The 23,265-nt window shown below is 40.3% G+C and overlaps 1 protein-coding gene across 1 annotated transcript in view; it reads left to right on the top strand.

Moving 5' to 3' along the window:
• Positions 1 to 22,553, top strand: part of LOC121182264 (voltage-dependent calcium channel subunit alpha-2/delta-1) — a 55,488-nt gene extending 32,935 nt beyond the window's left edge. The window contains exons 14-39 of the mRNA XM_041038683.1: positions 66 to 115; positions 232 to 321; positions 437 to 511; positions 606 to 686; positions 1,081 to 1,155; positions 5,070 to 5,141; positions 5,427 to 5,498; positions 6,156 to 6,217; positions 6,688 to 6,764; positions 9,572 to 9,632; positions 9,726 to 9,817; positions 10,980 to 11,061; positions 11,601 to 11,663; positions 12,272 to 12,375; positions 12,923 to 13,012; positions 13,126 to 13,193; positions 13,299 to 13,337; positions 13,633 to 13,704; positions 14,994 to 15,146; positions 15,486 to 15,538; positions 15,952 to 16,007; positions 16,177 to 16,306; positions 17,086 to 17,198; positions 18,094 to 18,176; positions 18,525 to 18,604; positions 20,257 to 22,553. Of these exons, the coding sequence (XP_040894617.1) occupies positions 66 to 115; positions 232 to 321; positions 437 to 511; positions 606 to 686; positions 1,081 to 1,155; positions 5,070 to 5,141; positions 5,427 to 5,498; positions 6,156 to 6,217; positions 6,688 to 6,764; positions 9,572 to 9,632; positions 9,726 to 9,817; positions 10,980 to 11,061; positions 11,601 to 11,663; positions 12,272 to 12,375; positions 12,923 to 13,012; positions 13,126 to 13,193; positions 13,299 to 13,337; positions 13,633 to 13,704; positions 14,994 to 15,146; positions 15,486 to 15,538; positions 15,952 to 16,007; positions 16,177 to 16,306; positions 17,086 to 17,198; positions 18,094 to 18,176; positions 18,525 to 18,604; positions 20,257 to 20,293 (2,030 nt within the window). The 3' untranslated portion in view covers positions 20,294 to 22,553. The remainder of the gene's footprint in view (positions 1 to 65; positions 116 to 231; positions 322 to 436; positions 512 to 605; positions 687 to 1,080; positions 1,156 to 5,069; positions 5,142 to 5,426; positions 5,499 to 6,155; positions 6,218 to 6,687; positions 6,765 to 9,571; positions 9,633 to 9,725; positions 9,818 to 10,979; positions 11,062 to 11,600; positions 11,664 to 12,271; positions 12,376 to 12,922; positions 13,013 to 13,125; positions 13,194 to 13,298; positions 13,338 to 13,632; positions 13,705 to 14,993; positions 15,147 to 15,485; positions 15,539 to 15,951; positions 16,008 to 16,176; positions 16,307 to 17,085; positions 17,199 to 18,093; positions 18,177 to 18,524; positions 18,605 to 20,256) is intronic.
• The last annotated feature ends 712 nt before the right edge of the window (positions 22,554 to 23,265 follow it).

The raw sequence follows: 23,265 nt of genomic DNA, 5'->3' as shown, positions 1-23,265 counted from the left end.
ATTTCCTTTATGTACATTTGTTGTCTAATGTCTCCTCAAAGCTTTGTGTCTGATCACTTTTCCAGGTTACTTCTATGAGATTCCGTCCATCGGAGCCATAAGAATAAACACGCAGGTAATTTTAGAAGATAATTTATCAATTTCTTCCTTCATCAAGCATTTAAGGTATTCATTCTGTCTGCATGGAAACATTAATCTGGGAAATAAGATGGTGTTTTATGTCCATTTTAGGAGTACCTGGATGTCCTGGGGAGACCCATGGTTCTGGCAGACAAGCAGGCCAAACAAGTCCAATGGACTAATGTGTACCTTGATGCGTTGGTATGACATCACTTTTTGTGTCCTATAATTCAAAGGTTAATGTGTAGAAACACTGTTCTTGCTTTAATGTGATAGGATTTCTGAGTCTGTAAGTGTTCGCTTGTGTCTCCATCAGGAACTGGGTCTGGTCATCACTGGAACACTCCCTGTCTTCAATAAAACCAAGACCAAAGATGACAGGAACGGCGAGGTGCAGTGAAAAAAAAAAAAATGCTTGAACACATTGTGGGTGGAGTCAGCAGCGCGACCTGATAACTATATTTTCCTTATTCTTTATCTCTCAGCACCAGAATCAGCTGATTCTTGGCGTAATGGGCATTGACGTGTCTCTGGATGACATCAAGAAGCTCACACCACGCTTCACAGTGAGTTTAACACCCATACGTGATCACATGCACACAGACAAAAACATTTATCAAACTAAAGTCTTTCTGACTTTCTCTCTTGAGAAGAACTCGCTCAGACTTTTCCCAATGTTGCAATTAAGCAGTGATGTGATTCCATTCAATGGCTTCTTCTTTTACAAACGTCTATATAAAATCATCCTCAAATAAAAATGTCCTTGTAATTAATTACAGCCCCTTTGTTGCATGTAATACTCTTATTATATGGGACCACCGGGCTCCGTCTTTTACACACTTTTTAACAGCCAATACCAGTTGTCTTGCCATCATACTGTGCAGCACATGTACTAGCACCATGTGGTTTCCTGGACACAAAGATTGAATTTCCCTCTCCTCTGTTCATCTTCTGTAACAGATTGGTCCAAATGGATACTACTTTGCCATCGATCCCAATGGATACGTCCTGCTGCACCCCAATCTCCAGCCAAAGGTATGGCAGCTGGCGCTATGCATCACTTTGTGTGGCTCAGCAGGTCCATGTCTTGAAACATTATATTATATTCTGACTATTCCACACGGTTACATAATAACTGCTTGAACCCAGTGAATAATACAAAGGCTAGCAGATGGTGCAGGCTCTTCTCAAACTTTTCCATGTGCCGTCACCTCATCAATCCTCATAAAGAGAATCCATTCCCCAGTTGGAGTATGACTTGATATCATCAGTCCTCAGATGTCGGGTAGAAGGTCACCCATTACCATGTGAGATAAAATAAATAGGTAGACTTGGCAGCAAACTGGCATGTATGTTTAAAAATGAAGGATAAAAGGAAGCACTGTGGCATATAATAGGGATAATGTGTTTTAAAGTGAAAATAATACACCCCAGAATATAAATGAATTTGTTTCCCCCATGAGAGTCTGTCATGCTACTATTGTTTGTATTTTCTCACTTAAATAGATGAGGTTTTGGAAGCTAAAATGAGTAATGCATTTTATAAGGTAGCTTGTACTGTACTTTTAGCCTGCTTTCAACCAATCCAATTCTTTAAACATGTTTAATAGCAATATTAAATGTGTTCACAAGGCTCAAATTTGAAATATGGAGGAAATATCCAACAATTCCACTGCAAGCTGATGTGGAAAAATGTCGCCATACTAATTTTGTGTTGCATGTGTTGACCTGCCAAAGACCCTGAGTAGTCTAACACCTCATATGAATGCAGCCGGACTTCTAGCCACTGGCAGGTATTAACTTGCAACCCGGTAGAAATTAGCCATGACCCAACAAGAGGGTCCCACCATTCAGAAAATCCCACTACAGCTCACCACCTTCAGGCCTGAGGCCACGCACGCCCTGACAGGCTTCTTAGTGGCCATGTGCTACACAGGACTGAGTTCTGTGTTTGAGGTCATGGTGTTCAGAGCAGCACCTCCCTGGATCTGAAACACCAGATCCCCAGAGACACACATTCACATACCATCCTTCAATCCACCACTCTCCACAGTCTAAACCATCAAGACAAACACTTATGGATCCAGTTATTTTAATTCTCAGTGTAATTAGTTTTATTGGCATGGTAATTCACATGTTGTCAAAGTGCAATAAATCAAGTTTTAGTATATAACTATGACTCTAGGTATGTGGACATAACATGAAAAGAGATGTTACTTGTAGAGACAGTAGGAAAAAATTGTTTATAAATAGTAAACATGATAACTAGACATACAGGGTATTTATAAATGGCTTTATGTTTTTGTCCTTCTGGTTTTCCTTTTTAATGCAGTGGTAAGAGAAATGGAATATAAAGCAGTATAATTATCCCTCCTTACTTTTTCCCTGGATTGGAGGGGATTTTCCTTCTGGCTTTGTCCCTGACATCTTTTCACCCTGACTGGAAAAATTAACTCTGGTCAAAGTTGAATGTGTCTCAATGTTTAGAAATACTTTTCAAAAATGGCTTTGAGTTACAGTTTGAAATGAGACAGTGTATGTAGTACAGTATTTTTCTTTTCATTTTCCTTCGGTGGACTCTTATGATTGTGATTATGGTAGACTTTGACAATTTCCCACCATGCATTTGTCTGCAACATTTCACAGACAAATACATCACTATGAATCTGTCTATAATTTTCCTAGAAAAGGATTCGTAACAGGAAGCTCAGGCTCAATAATAAGTATGCTGTCACTTTTCATGAGGTGAGACAAAGTAGAGATACAGTACTGTAGATTGAAATAGCAGTAGTAGCCATAGCCATGTAGAGTTTTCTGTATTATATAGTACCATAGATTTTCAATAGATATAGTAGCACTATTGAAGGTTACTATCACCTTTTGGACCATAGTTTACGTGATCTCCAACCCTATGTCTGAATTCCTTTCTTCTGATGCTTGTAATGATTGCTGTGGGCAAGGAAAATTTTGTGACTGTGTGAGTTTTGGGATTGTGCACGTGTTTTGATGCCTGAATTTTGTGATAGAGTTTAAACTGGAAGACAGTAAGTGACAAATCCAGGTGATGTGTCAGTCACCTCCACAGATCAGACCTAAATATCATTCTCAAAAGGTCTTTGAGACATTTGATTTTACCTGAACTTTTGGGTAATCACACTAAATGGTTACATCATTAAATTATTAGGATAAAACAAATTGTAAAATACTTTGACTTTAAGCACGGCAATGTCAGCTTAGAGCAACCTTAGTGCTATAACAGACACACACACGCACACAAAGGCATTATCCAAATTATCTCAGTTCAATGTTGCACTCAAGCAAGACAGCATTGTTATTGTTATTGTTATTATTATTATTAATATCGTCCCACCAGCCCTCAATACGGTGTGTGTGTGTGTGTGTGTTTGTGTAAGTCTTGGGGATGCTCCCTGTCAATCACTCTTTGTCTCAATGAATCAGCCAAATGGGAGATTGTGTGAATGCTGATGTTGACCTTGGGCCCTTTGAACATTTCCCTTGTGTGTTTCTCTCTCTTTCTGGCTCCTCTCTCAGCGGTGACTCTTTCTGTATTCCATTATGTTTGTACATATTTCATATTCATCACACAAATCTCCCCTGTTGCAGTAGTGTTCTTATTTTGATCTCACACCTCAGCTCACCTCAACAAATCTCTTGCTGACATACAGTATTCGCTTTCTCTCTCACTTTTTGTCTCTTTGTGTTTTTTTTAATCTTGTTGCTCTTCTTTTCTCACTGCTTATTTCTTATTTGATCTTTTTCACTTTGCTCTTCACACCATCTAGCGTTCCCATTTTCGTCCTTTTCAAATTCTGTACTGTCTTTCTTGTGTATGTTTGATGTTTCATTCTGTATCGCCCACTGTTGTACCTCTTGATCTTTTATTCTTTCTTTTCTCATTTTCATGTTGAGATGCTTCATCTCCATCATCTTCCTTTGCTGCTCCATTTTGATTTCACTTACCATCAAACGTAAGGAACTCAGCTCATGCCATTTAATTGACTGAGTCTTTCATTTATTGCTTTTTTTGTCCACGCACTGATCCACACTTTATCTGGTGACAGTTTATTTTAACATTTAAAGCTTTGTTGTGACAACAGCAAACCTTTATTCCCCATTCCATTGCTTCTTTTATAACTGAAATGCATAGCCATTTATTTTTAGAGTCACTGCTTGCTTATGTCAACATAAAAACAAGAGGCTATGTAGAAAACACTGTATCAACACAAGTGTGCTCTCGCCACACAACCCCACATTTCGAGAACGCTGTGGGGGGACAGAGCACTATCAGATTCCATGTACTGCTGTTTTATAGAGAAGCACTAGATTACTGCTACCATTTTATACCACCATAAAGCCACTCAGACGTATAGGGTTTTTAAGAGAGGACATTAATAGGGTCCAGTGTCACTTTGTATCAAATCTGATTCAGCTGTGCCTGGTGTCACAGATATGTTGTCAAAACGCTGCCATATGGTACCCTCTATTTTTTTATACCCTGAATTTGATTAGATTCATGTGTTAAGGAAAATGACTGGCATTGCTCCTGAGCTGAATACAAAAGAACATTGTGGCTCAAATAATTAAAGTCCACTAGATGTTATTTTATGCAATGGAAGTACTGAGATGCAGAGGAATATTCGTCTTTATGGCTGATTGCCATGATAAGAACCCATCTCTGAATAACAACTGTAAAATGGTCCACTGCATTTTATAATATTTTACTGCATCAGCTCAGCAGGCTTCAGATAGAGTGATCTGAATGTGGGTTATTAATAAACTTTGCTTCCAGCTAAACTCAGAATAAGCCTAAAGTAATGGGTTCTTCTTTGTTGTGTTCACATGAGTCAAGCCAAGTCAAATGTCATTTGATTTGTTTGTATTTTTTAAATCGTGTCACACTTTACACCAAAATATCGTCCTTTCCACAGAATCCTAAATTCCAGGAACCTGTTACCCTCGACTTCCTGGATGCTGAGCTGGAGAATGACATCAAAGTGGAGGTAGAGTATGCAAACACATGGAAATCCCCCTACCAATACACACACACACACACATACACACACACAAATTCAAGCAAGGATACACATAAGGCAGGTATCCAGGTACAGATGTCTCGTGTCTCCTAATAAAGTTATCATGATCAGTCCTCACCAGTGATTTACTTAGTGTCTCTAACTTGTAGTATGAGATGATGATACAGAATGTTTTCAAATCAGTTGATACTCAGTGAATCAGTGTCGCTGGAACTGCATCTATACGATCTGCTTCTTCGTGTCCCCCTGTAGATCAGGAGAATGATGATCGATGGTGAGACAGGAGAACGAACTATTCACACTCTGGTGAAAACTCAGGATGAGGTAAGAGAAAGTACTTATGGTTTAACATATTACACTGGAGTATGTTGGGGGGAGTTGTTTGGATCCTATTGAATAGGCCTCCTGCTTTTGCTCTGCAGTTACATATTCTGCAGTAATGCTGCAGATGTTGTAAAATCAAAACAAACTGGAGCTGACATAAATATATAACAATATGTGTTCAACGCAGCATTATGTTCACCGTATGAGGTAAAATGGGACACTTCTTATAGTGATTTCAATATTATACTATACATTTTACAAAAAAAGAAAATTCTAAAAGGTGTAAACCTTATGCTTTCCACTTGCTTTTTTATGTTTCTCCACATTTAAAGCTGTCATGTACAAGACAATGTTGTTCACTGCTGTTTGTAGTAATTAAGCTCCTCGTACAGTGAGGATAGTTCAGAACACCCATCCACTAATACAAACGGAAGAGAAACACTGAGAGAAAACACAAATTAGGTGCTGATTATGTGCCAGACTTCCCTCAAGAATATTTAAACTACTTTTTGATTGAGCTGAAAATTGTTATAAATTATTATCTCATTTGTATCACGATTTTATACAGATTCTGAAAATCTGACTTGCAGGTATTTTTACTATTGAAAATAAAGAGCAGCTCTGAATGCCAGTTCTTGTGTGCATTATCTCCGGCAGAGGTACATAGACAGAGGAGTCAGGACCTACACATGGGCACCAGTCAATGCAACAGATTACAGGTGAGTCAGCCATCCCAGCAATTTTGTAATATATTTTTTTTTGGTGGTTCATTAAACTGTCACTACATCACTTAACACTATTCACTGCCACTAACTACTGAGAGTGCTCCAGTTGTTGGAGGACACTACTTAAGCCAACAGGGGTCACTCTCTTGTTTTTTAACATCAGGCTCTGCTCAGTTAATGGCAAATACATTTACTGTTAAAGAGATTATTTTTGCATTTCACTCACGGACATTAGTTGTGTATCTTGTTGTTTGTTTTGATTGACAGAAAATTCCCATAATCACTTGCAGCTAAAGTTTTTGAAAGCGTTCCACACAACATTTTAGAAAAGGCTGAATACTTTGAATGACCATTGGATCAGCTGACTTTGAGTTTTCCAAAGCAAACTGTTTACTCAAATGAGTCATAAAATTCCATCATCATCATCCTCCTCATCACTCTGACTGTGATTGTGTTTTCTGCAGCCTGGCTCTTGTTCTGCCCAAATACAGCGAACACTTCATTCAAGCTAAACTGGGGGATGACATGAAACAAGCTATGTGTGAGTATAGCATACACCCTCGCGATAAACCGCGCACAAACAAGTCAATCACATCTAATTTTGCTGGTGCCTCACAACCAGCTCCCATGCATACTTTCTCTGGCTCGTACTCTTGAGTATCTCCACTCGCTTTGTATTACTCGCTCCTAGCTGGAAACACAACCACTCCTTTGTATTTGCTGCACAGATCAGCGGATCCCTGCGGTGCTTTTCTTTTGTAGTGTAACCCACTGGTCAGTCGCCCTGCACTCCCACACACACTCACCACATGCTTTCCCTCTCCCAGACCCAGCCCAAAGCACTGGCTCTTTTGATCTTGTCTACACTTTGCTCTTCTCTCCTTCTTTACTCCCCTCGTCTGGCCCTCCTTCTGGCTTAGGAGAAGACGAAACCTCCTTCACCTCCTCTCCCTGCTCATTATCGCCTCTCCTACAGTACCAAACTTTTTTTTTTCCCTTTCTTCTACACTCTACCCTTTTCAGTCTGTTTCAGTGGCTAATTCTATCTCTACACTTCCCTGTCCTTATGTCCATCTTTTCTTGCCTAAATTTTTGACGGAGTCACAGGCTACCCAAAGTAGACAGGCTAAAGTTTTTCCTGTGTCTGTCCCTCTGTTTTTCTCTCTTTCTATCTATTCTGTAAACCTGTCCTCACCTCGTTGTCTTTAGTCCTCCTACCATCCCTCTCCCCTCCCTCTTTTTTCCCTTTCTTCAGCTCATTGTTTTTTTTTGCTGTTTGTGCTCTCAAGGCTGTCTCACTGTGCGATACACTCTGGTCTGCTTCTCCTAACAGCTCAGAACACAACTAATAATCTTCTTATAAATCACAAGCACAGAACTCATTAAAATGAATCCATTCTGTGAGGAACATGCAACTGTGAATCTTCATACAATTCTTTGCATTTTCTGATGCAACTTATTTCCCTCCTGTCCTGCTTCTATGCTGGAATTTCACAGCTTCTACCTGGGGCAAGTACTCACTATTCTGTGTCCTCTGGCTTCTTCTTACTCATGTGATGCTCAACGACTGTCTAAGCATGTTTGTTCTTTACATGTGCATAGTTATATTTCACACAGTGTTTAGTATAACGGACGGATAGATGAATAGATGAATGGGTGAATGCAGGACTGTGGAGTACGAATACTAATGATGACTTTATAGAAGTATGGATGGATGCTGTCTTTGATCAAGGGATGTAATTAGTAGGAAAACACACGATTCAGCACATTACCATCTGGCTTTAGAGGATTTTTCATAACTTTGATGTGACGCCACAAAGCATAAACTGCTAATGGCGCAGTTATTCCAACAGATGAGATTTTGAGTGTTTCGGCCTCTGTATCACTCCCTCTCTGCCGTAACGAGTCTGTCACTGTGCCATAAAGGCTGTCAGAACGTTTACAGGCCTGTTAAAGAAAGTAACACACCATGCCTTGCTGCCGCAGACTACTCCGATAGGGAGTTTGGGACTCTAAAGTTCTCTGTACAGCCATATAGAGTTTCACACTGGAGCCAGACCACCAATACCTCGATCCATCTTACCACTTTCCTGTAGTAGGTGGTTCCTGCAGCCACCTGTCCTTCTAATACATTAGGGAGTTTCCCCAGCCAAGGGTGTGATGGATGAACTCAGATTTTTCCATTCATATAGCAAGTATACTGTATTTGATGAATAAATGACCTAATACTGGGGTTGAAGAGATGGTGACAGAGAAGTAAAGAGCAAGAAATTAGAGAAAAAGTGTATGATGTGGAAAGCAATTGGGACATAGAGACACCCTGCCTAGTCTATAGTGACAGAAGGACAATGAATCTGCCTGTTACGTTTTATGTGAAGGACATTGTTTCATCCTGCACCAGATTTCCATGACCCCGAGGAAACTCGGTGCTCTGTAATTGTTTTCGCAGACTGCACAACACGACTCAATATATTTTAAAGGCAATGTCTAAAACGTCCTCATTTTAAGAGACCAGTGAATGATGGCCATTGATGCCTGTCATGTCATTTATGAGATAAGAATTACCAGACAGTATTGCAAATGAGATCCAGAGCCAGGGCAGACAACGCATAGAGTGGAAGGACGTTTCTTTATTACTACTGTATGTTTACATGTTGTTTGCTTGCATGCCTATGCCTATAGTCCTCATTTCATGTTCTGTGTTTCTAGAAAATGGACTGCATCTTTCCTTATATTTAAAGTCTGTCTATTAGCTCTACTGTGACTTCACTGCAGAATAGTATCTTATTACCTGCTGTGGGAAATATTCAGAAATTTCAGCACATTTTCCAAGGTATGACATCATTTGTCAGATGATGAATGAATTTTTATCACCCTTTGTCTTCCCTACTTTCTCCTCCCCTCATCTCTCTCTCTCCCTGGGGTCACAACAGGGCAAGGAGGCAAGTATTTCTCAGTCAGTTATTCTCTCGTGCCTCCCCACTGCACCTCCATCCACACTCTCTACGTTAATCCATCACCATATTAATCCAATCCATATCTGTTCTATATTTTATGTGTCTGTGCGTGTCTGTGTGTATGCATATTTGTGGGGGCCTTTTAGCTAGAGTATGCATACTACTGTCTCACCCACGAGCATTTCTTCAAATCTTATATGGCCACCCAATTGTCAAGAGTATCTGGATTCATTAAGTCATTCCACAGCATGAATAACTGTATTTTCATCATTTTGTGAATAGAAATCATGCTTAATTGCACTTGATCTACCTACTGTGATAATATATAAAGAGATATGTCACAATTTTGTCAATAATGAGCCTGAACCAAGTTCTTCTGTGTTTTCAAAAGCTATGGAGACCATACAGCTGGAAAGGTTTGACGAGTTTGGTTACACCTACATCGCTCCAAGGTGAGTGATCCCTACGCTACCGTACAGCCAACTTTCACTATACAGCAGCAAACAAGGGGCCCAGACTGAAACTGATCAACAATGTTTCCTCAGGGAGTACTGCAAAGAGCTGAAGTTGTCACTCAACAACACCCAGTTTCTCCTCGACTTCAACCAGTACATTGATAGGAACACTCCAGATGCATGTGAGTCATGCATCTTTTCCACTCGACACATTTGCATGAGTTTGTGATGTCTGTTGTCTGCACTGTTTGTGTTCATATGACTATTATGATGCCACTGACGCGCACTATTTCACACGATTCAATATTAAGTATGTTGCATTCTGATGTATGCAGAAACAACAGTCAATCAATCAATCAATTGATTATTTGTCCACGGGGGGGGGGGGGGGGGGGGGGCAATTCAAGGGCACGTTATGTTTTATTGTTAGTCGTGGTGAAATGTTCTAATCTGATCTCACGATGGTCAGCATCTGAAGGTCGGAGCATGACTTTGGTCATTAGATGAGTACGGTCTAAGCACGGTGACATCAGCCAGACCGACTGAGTTTCCTAGAAGCCTGATGCCGTCATGCTGCACAATGACTCACATTGTTTGATTTGTCATCATCTAATGGATCTCACCCGTAGTATGGTTTACCACCATCATCCAGCTAATGGATCTAGGTATCCTTGATCCATTTTAACCCAAGGTCACGTCATACACTTAGGCAATAATGCTTTCCTTGCTGCTGTTTGCGCAGTGTGTGGAGTCTTTGTGAAAAAGTTATGGACATGATTTATAAGAAAACTCAAGAGATGTTGTGTTGAAACTTTGAACAAAATGATTCCTTTTTGAAAAGGGACTTCTTCTTGACAGCGGGATTTAAACTCAATACCTTGGCATCACTTCCCTCCTAAAGATACAACAGCCAATCCCTCACATAGTACTTCCTGCTGTCTGAATGTCTAATGGTCACTCAGAGAGGACCTACAAAAACATGTCTCCCCGCTGGATGATTTCCTGACAAGTGCCATGAGATCAATTTTTTTCCCCCTCATTTATCCAGGGAGAGGATTTGGCTGAACACACCTGCTCTTTTTCAGCCCCTGACTTCCACCTTCGTACACTTAATCACTATTCTTCCCAGTGTCCCTACTGTTCACTGCCAGTGAACAGATTTACTGCAGAAATGCCGGGCTAAGTTCACTGCTCAGTGGCACTAATTCTTGTACAAGCCAAAAGCAAAACTTTTGTTTGCAAACAAAAAGGCTGCCATTGCTTCCATTACCATATCTCCCTATAAAGAACTGTTATTGTGGTGGTGTAATGTCTGCAATATTTAAAATCTATCTCGTCTTTAAGGTAACGTGTCCCTTGTGAGTCGACTGATCCTGGATGCAGGTCTGACAGCTGAACTGGTTAAACTATGGAATGAGCAGACAGTGTGAGTGCCAGACCTTTCTGCTCTTCTCTGCCTTAAGCAATGCAAAGACATAAACCTTCTTCTTTACTTCGTAGTATTTAACGGTACTTGCACTACCATAGCTGATGCTTATTTCATGCACAATTTACTGACTGAGCCGGAGTTTTCTTTCTTTCTTTCTTTCTTTCTTTTCTACTCCGGGTGAATCGATCACGTCTAACTAGTGAAACATGATGAAAGCAAAGCGCAAAATGCATATCACACCCAACCACTGTCAGCGTTGCCAAGACATGCAGTTTTGCGAATAAAATAATTACATCAGTGTGTTTCTTTTCATGGCATGCCCACTCTGAAATGATGTGAACACACACACACATACACACACACACACTGTGGGGTATCTGTTTAACATTAGGACACGCAGAGACAAGTGACTCTGTGCATAAAACAATTTGTGTCGTGTCTGCAGCTTGGCCTCGCAGTTCACAAACACTTTTTCCAATAATTGTCAGTGTGATCGACTTTGATGTTTGACTGGCCGTTGTTTTCCATGTTCTCAGTGACGGGATAGTAGCCAGGTTTGTAGCCACAGATGGAGGAATCACAAGAGTCTACCCAAGAAGGTACTCTCCCCTCATTCTTCTCTCCTCTCTCAGTTTTCACTCCTAGCATTAGCTCTTGCATTGTAAAAAGGCACAGCAAACTTTGCCCAAATATCTGGTAGTGTAAACGTGTGAGATGAAAATGGATACAGACTGTAATACTCGCAGGTTCGGCGCTTTTGGCTGCTTTACTCACCTGCTCCACTGGGTTATTTTCCAGAACATAGAGGATTAGACACTTTCAGCTGAACTCCCAGAGCTTGCCAGACCCAATACAGGACATGGGTCAAATCCACAGACCCAGCAGCCAAATGCGGCTCATTTTCCTTGCTGCTACTTTTGTCTGAACTACAACTGGGGGTTCCACCTTGTAAGAATATAACATTCCAAAAGAAGATGAATGTATATTCCTCCTGACTATAAAACATGAAATACAATCAGTTATTGCTTTTACTGGATCATACCCTCGTCGTATATCAGCAGCACTGGGTGTGACTCTTATTTCGATGACTAACATTTGGCTACAGATTAAAATATAAATTGTTCAGATAGATCAAACAGACTCACTCTGTGTTTTATGCCTATAATTGTCCCTATATAACATTACGTGACCGTGTTAATGTGTTCAGTGCTGGGGAAGAGTGGACTGAGAATCCTGAGACATACGAGTCCAGCTTCTACAAGAGGACCCTGGACAATGAAATTTATATTTTCACAGCTCCATCTTTCAACAGTAAGTTTTTTTTTTCTTTTCTTTTCTTTTGAAGGGTCAGATATGTGTATGCGTGCACACTTTTCTGTGCGCGAGGATCTTCAGTGTGGTCTGGCACTGAGCCTATCCTCCTCTCTGCCTTTGGACGTCATCCCAACCTTACTGGCAAAGATCACACTCTCAGGCCTCTGATATCACTCTCTTTATCCTTCTCCTCTTCCTGCTGTGTCTTTCAGCACTCATCCCCTCCCTCCCTCCCTCCTGCCCTGTATACTTCCTGTTATCTCCACTGATCTCTCTAACACACACCAGGACAGGCAAATGTCAGTGTAATGTAGCCGTTCTTATAGCTACACTTGACTGGATTAACACATGTTCCGGCCCAGCGGACTCCACTCCACTGGCATAAATTACAAGCAGCTAAAAATGTGTGGAATTCCCCACAATGGACAGACGATTATTCTCGTTTAAGCTGTAGTTCACATTCTCTCCATGTACTTAACATGATTCCAGCACAACTGCCATGATTACTGTTTCTCTTCCCTTATGTATCCCTTCTCGATTGCAGCTGAGAGCAGGGAGTCTGTTTCTGAGTCAGGTATCCTAGTGAGCAAAGCAGTGGACCTCACCATTGACAAAGTCACACTCAAACCCGCAGGTCAGTCTCGCTAATACCAGATTGATTGCGTCTTGTGATGCAACACAAATGAAAAGACTCAATAGCTATTCATTAAAGTTGTACCTCTGTCTGTTTTGCGGCTTGCTCTGTAGTGGTGGGAGTGAAACTCAATGTCTCCTTCTGGATGAACATTTTCATGAATGCTACGCTGAAACTGAATGTAAGTTGTGTTAATAAAGTTTATTTGTATTGTATGCACCTTCTGCTGTTAGTGTAAAGTATTAATTTCTTCTTTGGCTTGCTTTTCTCACTTTTTACCTTTTAGTGCAAAGATGAGATTTGTGGCTGTCTGAGGAATGACAAGGTACAGAAATACAGTTTATTGAATCTAAGGTTTTTTTTCTTCTTGCTTTAAACATATTATCATCTTCTCTAAGAGTGCTTGCCCTTACTGTGGCTATGGTAACAGCCTTGATTAGGACTCTTACATTACCATACAAGAGAAAACCATTATGATAAGACCTTTGCCTACAATGTAATTATGTATTTAAACTTGATTATTATCTCTTTTTACAATACTGACAGATGAATTTCAACTTCCACATGATTACAACTTGGATTTATTGCATTTTTAAACTGTTTAACTTTTTACCCTGCAGCATGTTGACTGTGTGATCCTGGATGATGGAGGATTTCTTCTCATGTCTAATCAGGATGAATACATCACCCTGGTGAGCTACCATCAACCTTTCTCTTTACTTTATCATAGCCATGTATGAACGACTTATCTGTTGTCTTTCTCTAAATGATCAGTAATGGGTAAATCATCAGACAATAAAACATAGAGTGTCACAAAGTCAGTCAAAAGTCCTGTTTCTTTTTTTTTTTTTCTCTACCTCTGGCTTCTTTTACCTTTGTCACAGGAATCCATCCATCTCATATAGAGGTCAAATAAAGGGCTTAGGACTCAGCTAAGTTATGGGAATGGCCTGTTAGCTCAGAACTGTTTGAAAGCTCCTGTAGGACAGCAGTACATCCATTTCTCGGGTAAAGTAATGCACTAGCCACTGGAGGAGGATCAAAGGGAAGGTTCTGACGGGTCTTAGTCAGTCATGGAAGCTGTAGTGAAGTGAGTCCCCTGTGTATCTATGAAGTCAGCTCAGCTGTGTTAACTCCACTCTCTCAGGCTGCTATGGGCCCCTGTGTGTCAGTGGTAGGATACACCGCGGATTTTGCAACATTTCATGTCAGTCAAGACAGGACATCTGCTGTCTTTGATCCATTCGACCCATCACCGTGTCTGGCATACAGTTTATGTTCTTCAGGCTTTTGAATAAGCACCCTTCTCTCCTGTTTTCACATCTTGGGATGCATTTGGTGTCCGTTGGGACTGTGAAAAAATCTCTGGCTGCTTTTGTGCTGGTTGCAAACAAGCTTAGCCGCTCCTCTACATATCAGCCTATCAGACAATTTCATACACTTTACATGCTCAGCCAGTCAGAATGAGCTAATTCATCCGAATAAAAGCTGCCATAAACGCCAGATTGCTCATCCACCTGGTCTTCAGCTGCTTGTGAAACTAAAAAGTGACCTGTTCTGACTGTCAGCATAGGATTTTGCTATGTTGGCCTTCACCTTTAAACTGGTGTCGTGGTTCAGCGAACTGTTGCACAAAACCTGCTGTGACACTGACAGCAACACAACATCAACACATGTAACAGGTGGCACTGGAGCACACCGCCACTTTCCACTTAAGCTGCTCGATCGGGCAGTGAGAGGGCATGGCAGTGACAGACTCCATGACATAAGCATGACTTGCTGCTGAAAACAACTGAATGGGCTCATCCTCATTGGCTTGTAAATGCTAATTTTCTCCATGCAATGATGAATGACTAAGACTATGAAACCCTGTCAGAGTAAATAGTACACAGCTGTTTTTTTTTTCCTTATTGTACAAGCTGACTCTTACATTGCCTTTAATGACTGGTTTTGTCATTTGTGCATGTGTGAACTCATCCAGATAGGTCAGTTCTTTGGCGAGGTGGATCCGGTGCTGATGATCAACCTGGTCAACACCTCCCTGTACTCCTTTAACAAGACCTATGACTACCAGTCTGTCTGCGACCCAGAGAAAGACAGCAAGGCTGCAGCAGGACCCCGCTCCGTCTATGTGGTTAGATACTCAATCACATAAGCTGTCAAACAATAGTCACGCCCCCTCTTTCAGATTATTACTGTTTACACATTTATGCATTGAGAGTACACCCAGCCTTTATGCTACTTACTCGTACGGCAAAAAAATTATTGATCCAAAACTATATTAATTCTCGAGTCTTTTAGTTTGTAACATTGTGATTGTATGTTACATATGTTTTGGATTTCTGGATTCATTATTGGAACATAAAATGGCCAAATGAAAAAAAAATCATGATTCATGACTGAATTGATTTTTTCCTACATGCTTTATTTTGGAATTTACTCTACCTGACTTTCTTTTCCTGTCCCTCTCCAGCCTACCATTGCAGACTTGCTCAGTATTGGCTGGTGGGCTTCCAGTGCTGCCTGGTGAGTGTACAACTTGTGCTTTGGTGTTTCTGCGTTTTGTTTCTTTCAGTTTTTGGCATTTGTGTGTGTGTTTTAGAGTGGGAGTAACATTTGTACTTTAGGGTAGGAGTTTGTATGGGAGTGGGCTTGCATGTTGTTGAGGGATGAAGCTGGCCCGGGTCAGCGTAGGACAAGGGCAGTTACACAACATTATACTGCATCACTACCTGTATGACTGTCCGACTACAACAAAACCAGCTTTTAGAAAAGAATGACTGACACTTTCCCTTGACATTAACATTAGCAATGACCTTTGAAAGATGCATCGCTATTATTAATCAGTGTTCGGTTGCTCAGTGTAAATGAGTTAAAGATGGCTTACTGGCTCATAAATGACTCATTTTGGGTTCTTGTTTTTCATCCTCTGTGCTTAGGTCAATACTCCAGCAGCTCTTCTTTGGTCTCATGTTCCCCAGTCTTCTAGAGGCAGGTGAGCAATCAAAGCTGTGACTGTGTAAAATGTAACTGTCAGCCTTATTGAGATAAGAAAATAGTATTTGGCTACCTATTTCCCGGTTTGATAAATTAAAATCCTACCACGTTCTCACTTATTCTTTGCTATATTTCTCTTTATTAAACCTATCTCATTTTTTTTTTAGTGGACCCAGCAGATGAAGACATTCCAGATGCAATGTTTAAGGAGAGCTGTATCACAGAGCAGACTCAGTACTTCTTTGACAACGACGAAAGATCCTACTCGGGTGTCCTGGATTGTGGAAATTGTTCCAGGTATGTGCATGTTTCTTCAGGTGAGTGTATGTGTATAAATCAGTACATTATAAGCTCCCATTCCAGTGGTTTTATCCCTTTGTATTCGTAAATGGGCTGTGTTATTAAAGATTTTCCACCTCTTACTGTATCTTCTTCCTGGACATCCTTCTGTTTAATGGTCTGTGGGGATGGCTCCAGAATAGTGTTAGTTTCCTGGCCTCCTCTGTTTTCCAGCCTGATTTCAGGCAGCTGTTTTCTGATGAGTTCTGATCAGACACAGATTACCTTGATCTGTCAGTGACCGGAACTGCAGAAGGACGCACAAAAGCTCTTTTATCTGTTTTTCTTCCTTCTCTCTCTGGCTGTAGTTCAAACTCACAAATACACACATTCACGGACCACTGCACATTTACTTTGCTCTAACCTCCTCTTGTGTCAATTTGGGCTGTCTAAGGGGGTTAAATATGGCTATAATTACTGGGTATTATGAGTCCCACGTGTCTGGTGCTTTACTCCCCAATGTTAACGACTGCAGACACAGAAACTTTCATGACTACCATAAAAAGCCAATCCCAGGAGGAGGGAAGAGGTATGAACGTGTATAAATGTGACACACATACCTCCATGTGCATGTGGTGTACTTATTACTCTGTATGTAAATGCAGTCTACTGTAGAGGATTTATTATTGCATGTCTACTGGAGCTACATGATATCCTTACAGCATAGGCATATCACTGTATGGACACAGACTGTATATATGTTTACATATACATACTGTATGTATGTGGCTCTCTAGGATGTACCGTGCTGAGAAGCTGCCAAACACCAACCTGGTGTTCCTGATCACTGATGCCAAGGCAACATGTTTGTCGTGTGACCCCAGACCGCTACGACAGGCTGAACAACCCTGTATCCTTTCGCTCAACTCGTAAAAATCGAACACAGAGTTACACTTCCTCTTTCTACTCTCCAGCCCTCCATCCATCACCCGTATGACAGCGGAGCTTTAAACTCTCAATACAAGGACACACACCTAAGGAGTTTGCAGTAGGTCCCTCCTGAATGTTCACGGGTGAACAGTAAACCAGATGCACGGCATATGAAAGCCAGTCTCAAGTTACCCCCAGATTAGATTTCTTTGTTTAAATTCATCTGGGCTGCATGCTGCCATCAGGTTGAATTAAGGTTAAGAGCAGGGGTGTGTTTGTGTGTATGTACAATATGTGTGTCTGTGTGTGTGTTTGTGCGTGTGTGTATATATATACATATATATATGTATGTTCAGGATATCTGGTTTACAGATGTGTCTTGAATGTAGCTTCCTGCTGGTGTAACAGTAAAGGTGTCATCATCAGAGGTCGCCATGGGGTCACAACAGGGGCCTCCAGTTGCTAATAATGACAGCACTCAACACACGCACACACTGACACACACACAATACATGCACATGCTGCTGTAGCACACTAGATGTATATACACATACACACAACATAGCTTAAAGATATAAAGATATATACTGCTTGACCAAAAAGCAAAAGGAGCACTTATAAGGATTTCTGACTGCCTTTCTACTCCTTTTTTTTATAATTTAATCTCTCTTATATGTTAACAGAAGATCAGCAAATAGATGGAAAAAATAAATCAGGGTGTCTCTAGCCAAGGCTGATGAGTTGGAACCGCATAAGCCTTTCTGGCAGGGAAATTAAGAGTCAGCACATCATTTCGCTGTTATTGCTAAAAGTGTTAAATGTGCACTGCTGATGGTACATAGTAGTTCATTTTTCCTGAGTGTGTGTGTGTTCAGCTGAAGGTCCAGATCCATGCGAGCTGGCTCAGAACCCCAGATACCGCAAAGGGCCGGACGTTTGTTTTGACAACAATGAAAACGTAAGAAACAACCACACATGTGCCTTCGTGCAGAGAATATTGCTGGAAACAGCTCTATTAGTGAGGCTTTGCAGTTGGCCTCTGTCAATTTCTGTCTGGTTTTCATCAGCATTGGGCTTTCTGCATAGAGTCAAAGCACTGTTGGCCGCCTGCTCTTCCACTCTGATCCATACTTGATTTATTCATTTAATTTATGTACTGTAACAGTTTTTTTTTTTTTGCTTTATGAAATTTGCATGCAATTATCACTACTTTGTTTTCATTTCTCTTGCTTTATATGATTTTTTTCACTCATCGTCTGTCATTCTTGTTTTATGATTCCCGATGGCTGCTGCTCTTATCTGGAAGGATAAGCCCTTGTGCCCAGTCAGCAGAGGTTCTACACTGAGCCCCTCAACACTCTCCTTGTTTCTGCTGCTGAGTTCAGGGTTGGTCTCTATGTAAGCTTCACTACCAACTGCCCTGACACTAACCCCTTTGATCTCAGCTCTTCCTGAGCTATTACGATGTGCTTGGCAAGGGTAAATCAGGCAGCACAGGGACAAGTCAATCCTCATAGCTGGTTTGATGTCATGTGAACTTAATATTTATTTATTCATATTTCTTATGTAATGTTTGCTGGGTAATATCTAGGTCATTACCCATTTAATCAAGCAACATGGAGTCTTAAGTAACTTTCTCACAAACACAGATATTTATTTACATTTACAGATTACTTACATTTGTTTATATATTTTATGTGGCATTTACCATTTTGGACTTTTTCATACACATGAGATTAATTTGAGGAGGAAATGGCCTACTATGATAAGTAAATAACACAGTAACCTAATAACAAATAGATGGGATTTATTTATTTGTTGCATGCTCATGTCCCTAACAGAATGCTACATCTTTTATTTTACTGGCATGTTGTTGTTTTTTTGTTTTTTTCCCGGTTATTTTTTTACCCCAACAGATGGAGAGCAGATTCAATCTTGGCTGTTAAACGTGTTAAATCATTTCGATATAATAGCACCACACCACCACCACTCGATAATGGCAGTACACAGCTATGTATAAATATATCTGCAGCTATCACCATTTTATTTACCTCTCCTAATGCTGTCAAACAAACTTAGTTCAGAACTATGAAAGCACATTTGGATTCCCTTAAACAGGGAAGCACTTCAGAGTTTCTGGGATTAAAATGCAGTATTAAGACCTGATTCAGAAACAAATGCACTTAGGTGCATTCCCTTGAAACATGTAATGGAAATTCCTGTAGCTAAAGGGAACTAAACAAGTAAAACAAAGGAGCAAGGTGGATAAATCATGTGAGATCATTGCATCACCACCCAACTCTGAACAGTTTATAAGACGTCTAAATATTTTGAAAAAATATTTCCCATATCTTTGTGAACTGAGCCTTTCATTGTGTTGCGAAGGCGTAGATCACACACACAACAGGCCACTAATTCATGTTCCTGTGTGTTTATACTGTGGAGAGGCTGTGGTAGGAAGCAAAGGAAAGGGTAGGAATGGCTGAGGAAGTGGATGAACAGAGTAAAAGTAGGCTGTGTCCCTTTTTCTCTATCCATCTGTCCCATTACTTTTGGCTCAGCTCCTCAAAGGAAGACAGTTTGTGTCCAGGCCAGTCCATTTTGTCACTGGAGTAAACAGAGGAAGCTTCACATGGCTTTCTTGCCCTTTGAGTACAGAAGCCTCCCACCACCTCTTTCTCGTAGGCCTTTGGCATGCACGGATATCCTGAATACACCCATCAAAAAAAAAAAAAAAAAAAAAGCCTCACACTCCATATCCAGGTGCATGTGCATACACACACACAGTTTCCAGTCTCTGTGCTAAACTAAGCAAAAAAATTCTGGATTCAACTTTTCCTAAAATGTTGAACTATGCCATTAATGTGACAGGCAGACTTATGTGTATCATACAGTACGATACAGTAGGTAGATATGATAGGATACAAAAGGATAAGATATAAAATGATCTTGAATTGCTCATTGTTAGTAGCAGAAGTATTGATGTAGAAGAAAATTGTTCATGTTTGTAATTTATTGACAACCGATTTGTCCAACAGGAAGATGATTCTGATTGTGGAGGAGGGACCAGCCTAAGCCCATGTCTTTGGCCAGTGCTCGGGCTCCAACTGCTGCTGCTGTGGCTCATCACATCTTTACAACACTCATGACCCCTGCACACACACATACATACACACGCACATTCATACATTTACACACTGAGCATCATCTCATTTCACAAGAGGCCAGAAGACACTCCAGTTATGCCATCCAGGAAGTATGCAGAATATTTGCAACAAGACTTTCCTTTTTTTTCTTTTTTCTTTTTTTTTGAATGACCCGTATCAGCATTTCCATTTTCCAATGCCAAAGGGTGCTCATTCATTTCCTCCTTGTCATTTTCAAAAATAGAGACACATTTACTGTGCTCAGCTGTACTCATTTCCATGATATATTCCTTAATACTCTCCTATGGTGCAAGAGTAAGAGCTAACCAAACCCTTTAATTCTGCCTCATTTGTTTCTCTGATTTATTTAGCGGAGGGTGGAGAGTTGTCCCACTATGCCAACAAAATACCATTCAAAGACTGTATGTTCACTGACAGCGTTGATTTGTGTAGTTGTCAGTATTGTTTGTTGCTTATTAGATTTATTGTGTATGAATCATTATGCTGTAATGATTGTTTATTTCGACAACCTGTGCAACTACAGTATGAAGAATATCCCTTTTGTTTGAGTGTTTCTGAAATGTACTGTACCTATCTATTTATCTATTTCAACCTTTTTTTTGTACTCAAAATTAACAAGCATTTCGTGACTAGCTAGGTGTTGTATTGTAGCAGCATGTGCTCAGTACAGAGCTAAAGACAACACCAATACTCTGACACCAAAGCTCCACACAGTACCAAGGACCACAGACACACACAAACCTACTACAGAGAATCTGCTGGCTAGTTTATTTTAAGAGATTCCTAAGATGTGGGTGTACATCAGTATTCAAGTTACAATGTTAGCTAGATAGAGAGATGCCTTAGATACCTCACTGAGAAATAAGTGAGGTCAGAGAGCACCCATGTGAATCAAAATCTATTAGGATATTACAATTTCACATATGTTTGTTCTTGGTCTGACAGCTTTGGTTGTCTTCAATTTGATGCATCAAATTCCCAGTGCCTAAATAGTAGTTCAAACAGTCTGTTATTTGAATGAAGCAATGCATCAGAGTTGTATTCTTCCCATGTACGCTTCTATGCTAATGCTTGCTGCAACATAGCAGAGAGGGTAGCCCCTGAAGTAATACAGTGTTGTTGTGAATTGGGCCAAATCTGCTGCAGTTACTCTAATTTACGTGGCCCAGAAAACAGTAGAAACAACCAATGATTTTGATTATGGAAGAGGAACATCATTTTTTTCCTCCACGGTCAAATCAAAGCTAAACCAGGCTGGAGCTTGTGTTCCAAACACCTCTCTTTATTAGTCCTGTTTCTGTTCCCTTTCTGGATCACCAGACTCAGGAGCCAAGATGACTTGTGAATGAGATCAGCATATCAAAATAACTGTTTCTTTGTTTTCTTCTCCTTGCTGTTCTCTTCCTTATGCTTGTTTCCTCTTTGTGTTGCTCTATAAGTGCTGTGAAGCAGACACTGAAGGCTCAGTGTCGAAAACGCTGCAATGTCATGGGATGAGCTTGTTCTGTGTTTGAATGCCTGTCTATGCCCATGGTCAGCATTAGGGCGAGCTGGGGAGAACTGAGAGAACTCTACATTACTACCAGTAGTAATTTTACATAGCCTTACTTTACCACGATTCATAAAGATCACACATAAGTGTTTTAGTTTTTTTTTTTTTTTTTGGCTATTTTACCCATTAAAGTTGAGTTCTCTCCACTTCACCTTCATGGTGACCTGTTGGTATTGAGTGGTCAGGTTATGCCTGTCTATCAAAGTCGCGTGTTAACTTGTGTTTTACCCCAGGGGGTCCCGTGTCTATGTGCAGGCATGTGCGTGTACCTCCGATATCTGATTGTGCTTTAATACTGTACATGAATTACTCTTTTGTGGAACTTGACTAGCCTGAATAAATTTTGTATACATTTGTACACTAATACTATTTACTGTATAAAAGAGAAAATGAAGGAAAAGAAAAATGTTTATAATATGGTGTTAATTATTGTGCAAATCCAATATATTCACAATAAAAGTGTTGTATTGTTATGACCCGAGGTGCACCTTTTTAAGCTGTCATGTCTGGCCAATTGTTTTGGCTCCACTGGGAGCAGACCAAACATGTCATCCTTCCTGCAGAGAGAGAGAGACAGCTGCTGAAAAAGGGAAGAGCATCTGCATCTGGGTTTCATGGCGGCTGTGTATGTAAAAGCTTGGGTGATTCTCAAATAGCTTTGTACATTCTGAAAGTTTACCACTGCCTTGTAATATCATATAAAAGATTAAATAAAATTTTAAAAAATGATTAGTGTGTAACCTAGCATCAGGCTGAAAATCAGTGTTTGACTGACCCTCTGCAGTTGAACGTTTCAGTCCTGTGTTATATGTGACCACACCCAGCATCGCTGATAGATGTGATTTATGGTTGGGTGTGGCCCGATATGTGCTACGTTGCATCTGTAACCACGCCCTGTGACAGTGATGTCACAGTGTACTGTTGCACCCTGGGGTACACTTCTACATCACTGCAGGAAGGCAAGATATTAAACCAATGGAGGTCAGAAAATTAAGAATCGTAGGGGTTCTTTAAGTTAAGGATTCATATACGTAATGTACTTACAAGAAATGGAAATGGAATGCGGAAACTGCAGTTTCAAAGAGATTGGTATTTTTCATTTATTTGTTCACTCTTATATAATATAAAATTTGAATTAGTTTATATTATGTCATTTCAAACATATTTATTTCAGTCTACAACCCACTGGGATTTGCTCTACAGTATATAAACACATTAATGTACAATAGAAATGGCCTCCCAGGAGAAAACCTAATTGCTCTTTAAAAAAAAAAAAGAAATTCATGAACTAGTTATTTCCTGTTTGCTGAGTTCCTCTTCCTCCATCC

Source organism: Toxotes jaculatrix, chromosome 5 (genome assembly GCF_017976425.1).
Source record: "Toxotes jaculatrix isolate fToxJac2 chromosome 5, fToxJac2.pri, whole genome shotgun sequence".
Lineage (NCBI taxonomy): Eukaryota > Metazoa > Chordata > Actinopteri > Toxotidae > Toxotes > Toxotes jaculatrix.
Note: the sequence above shows the minus strand (reverse complement) of the source record. Positions and strands in the feature narration are given on the sequence as shown.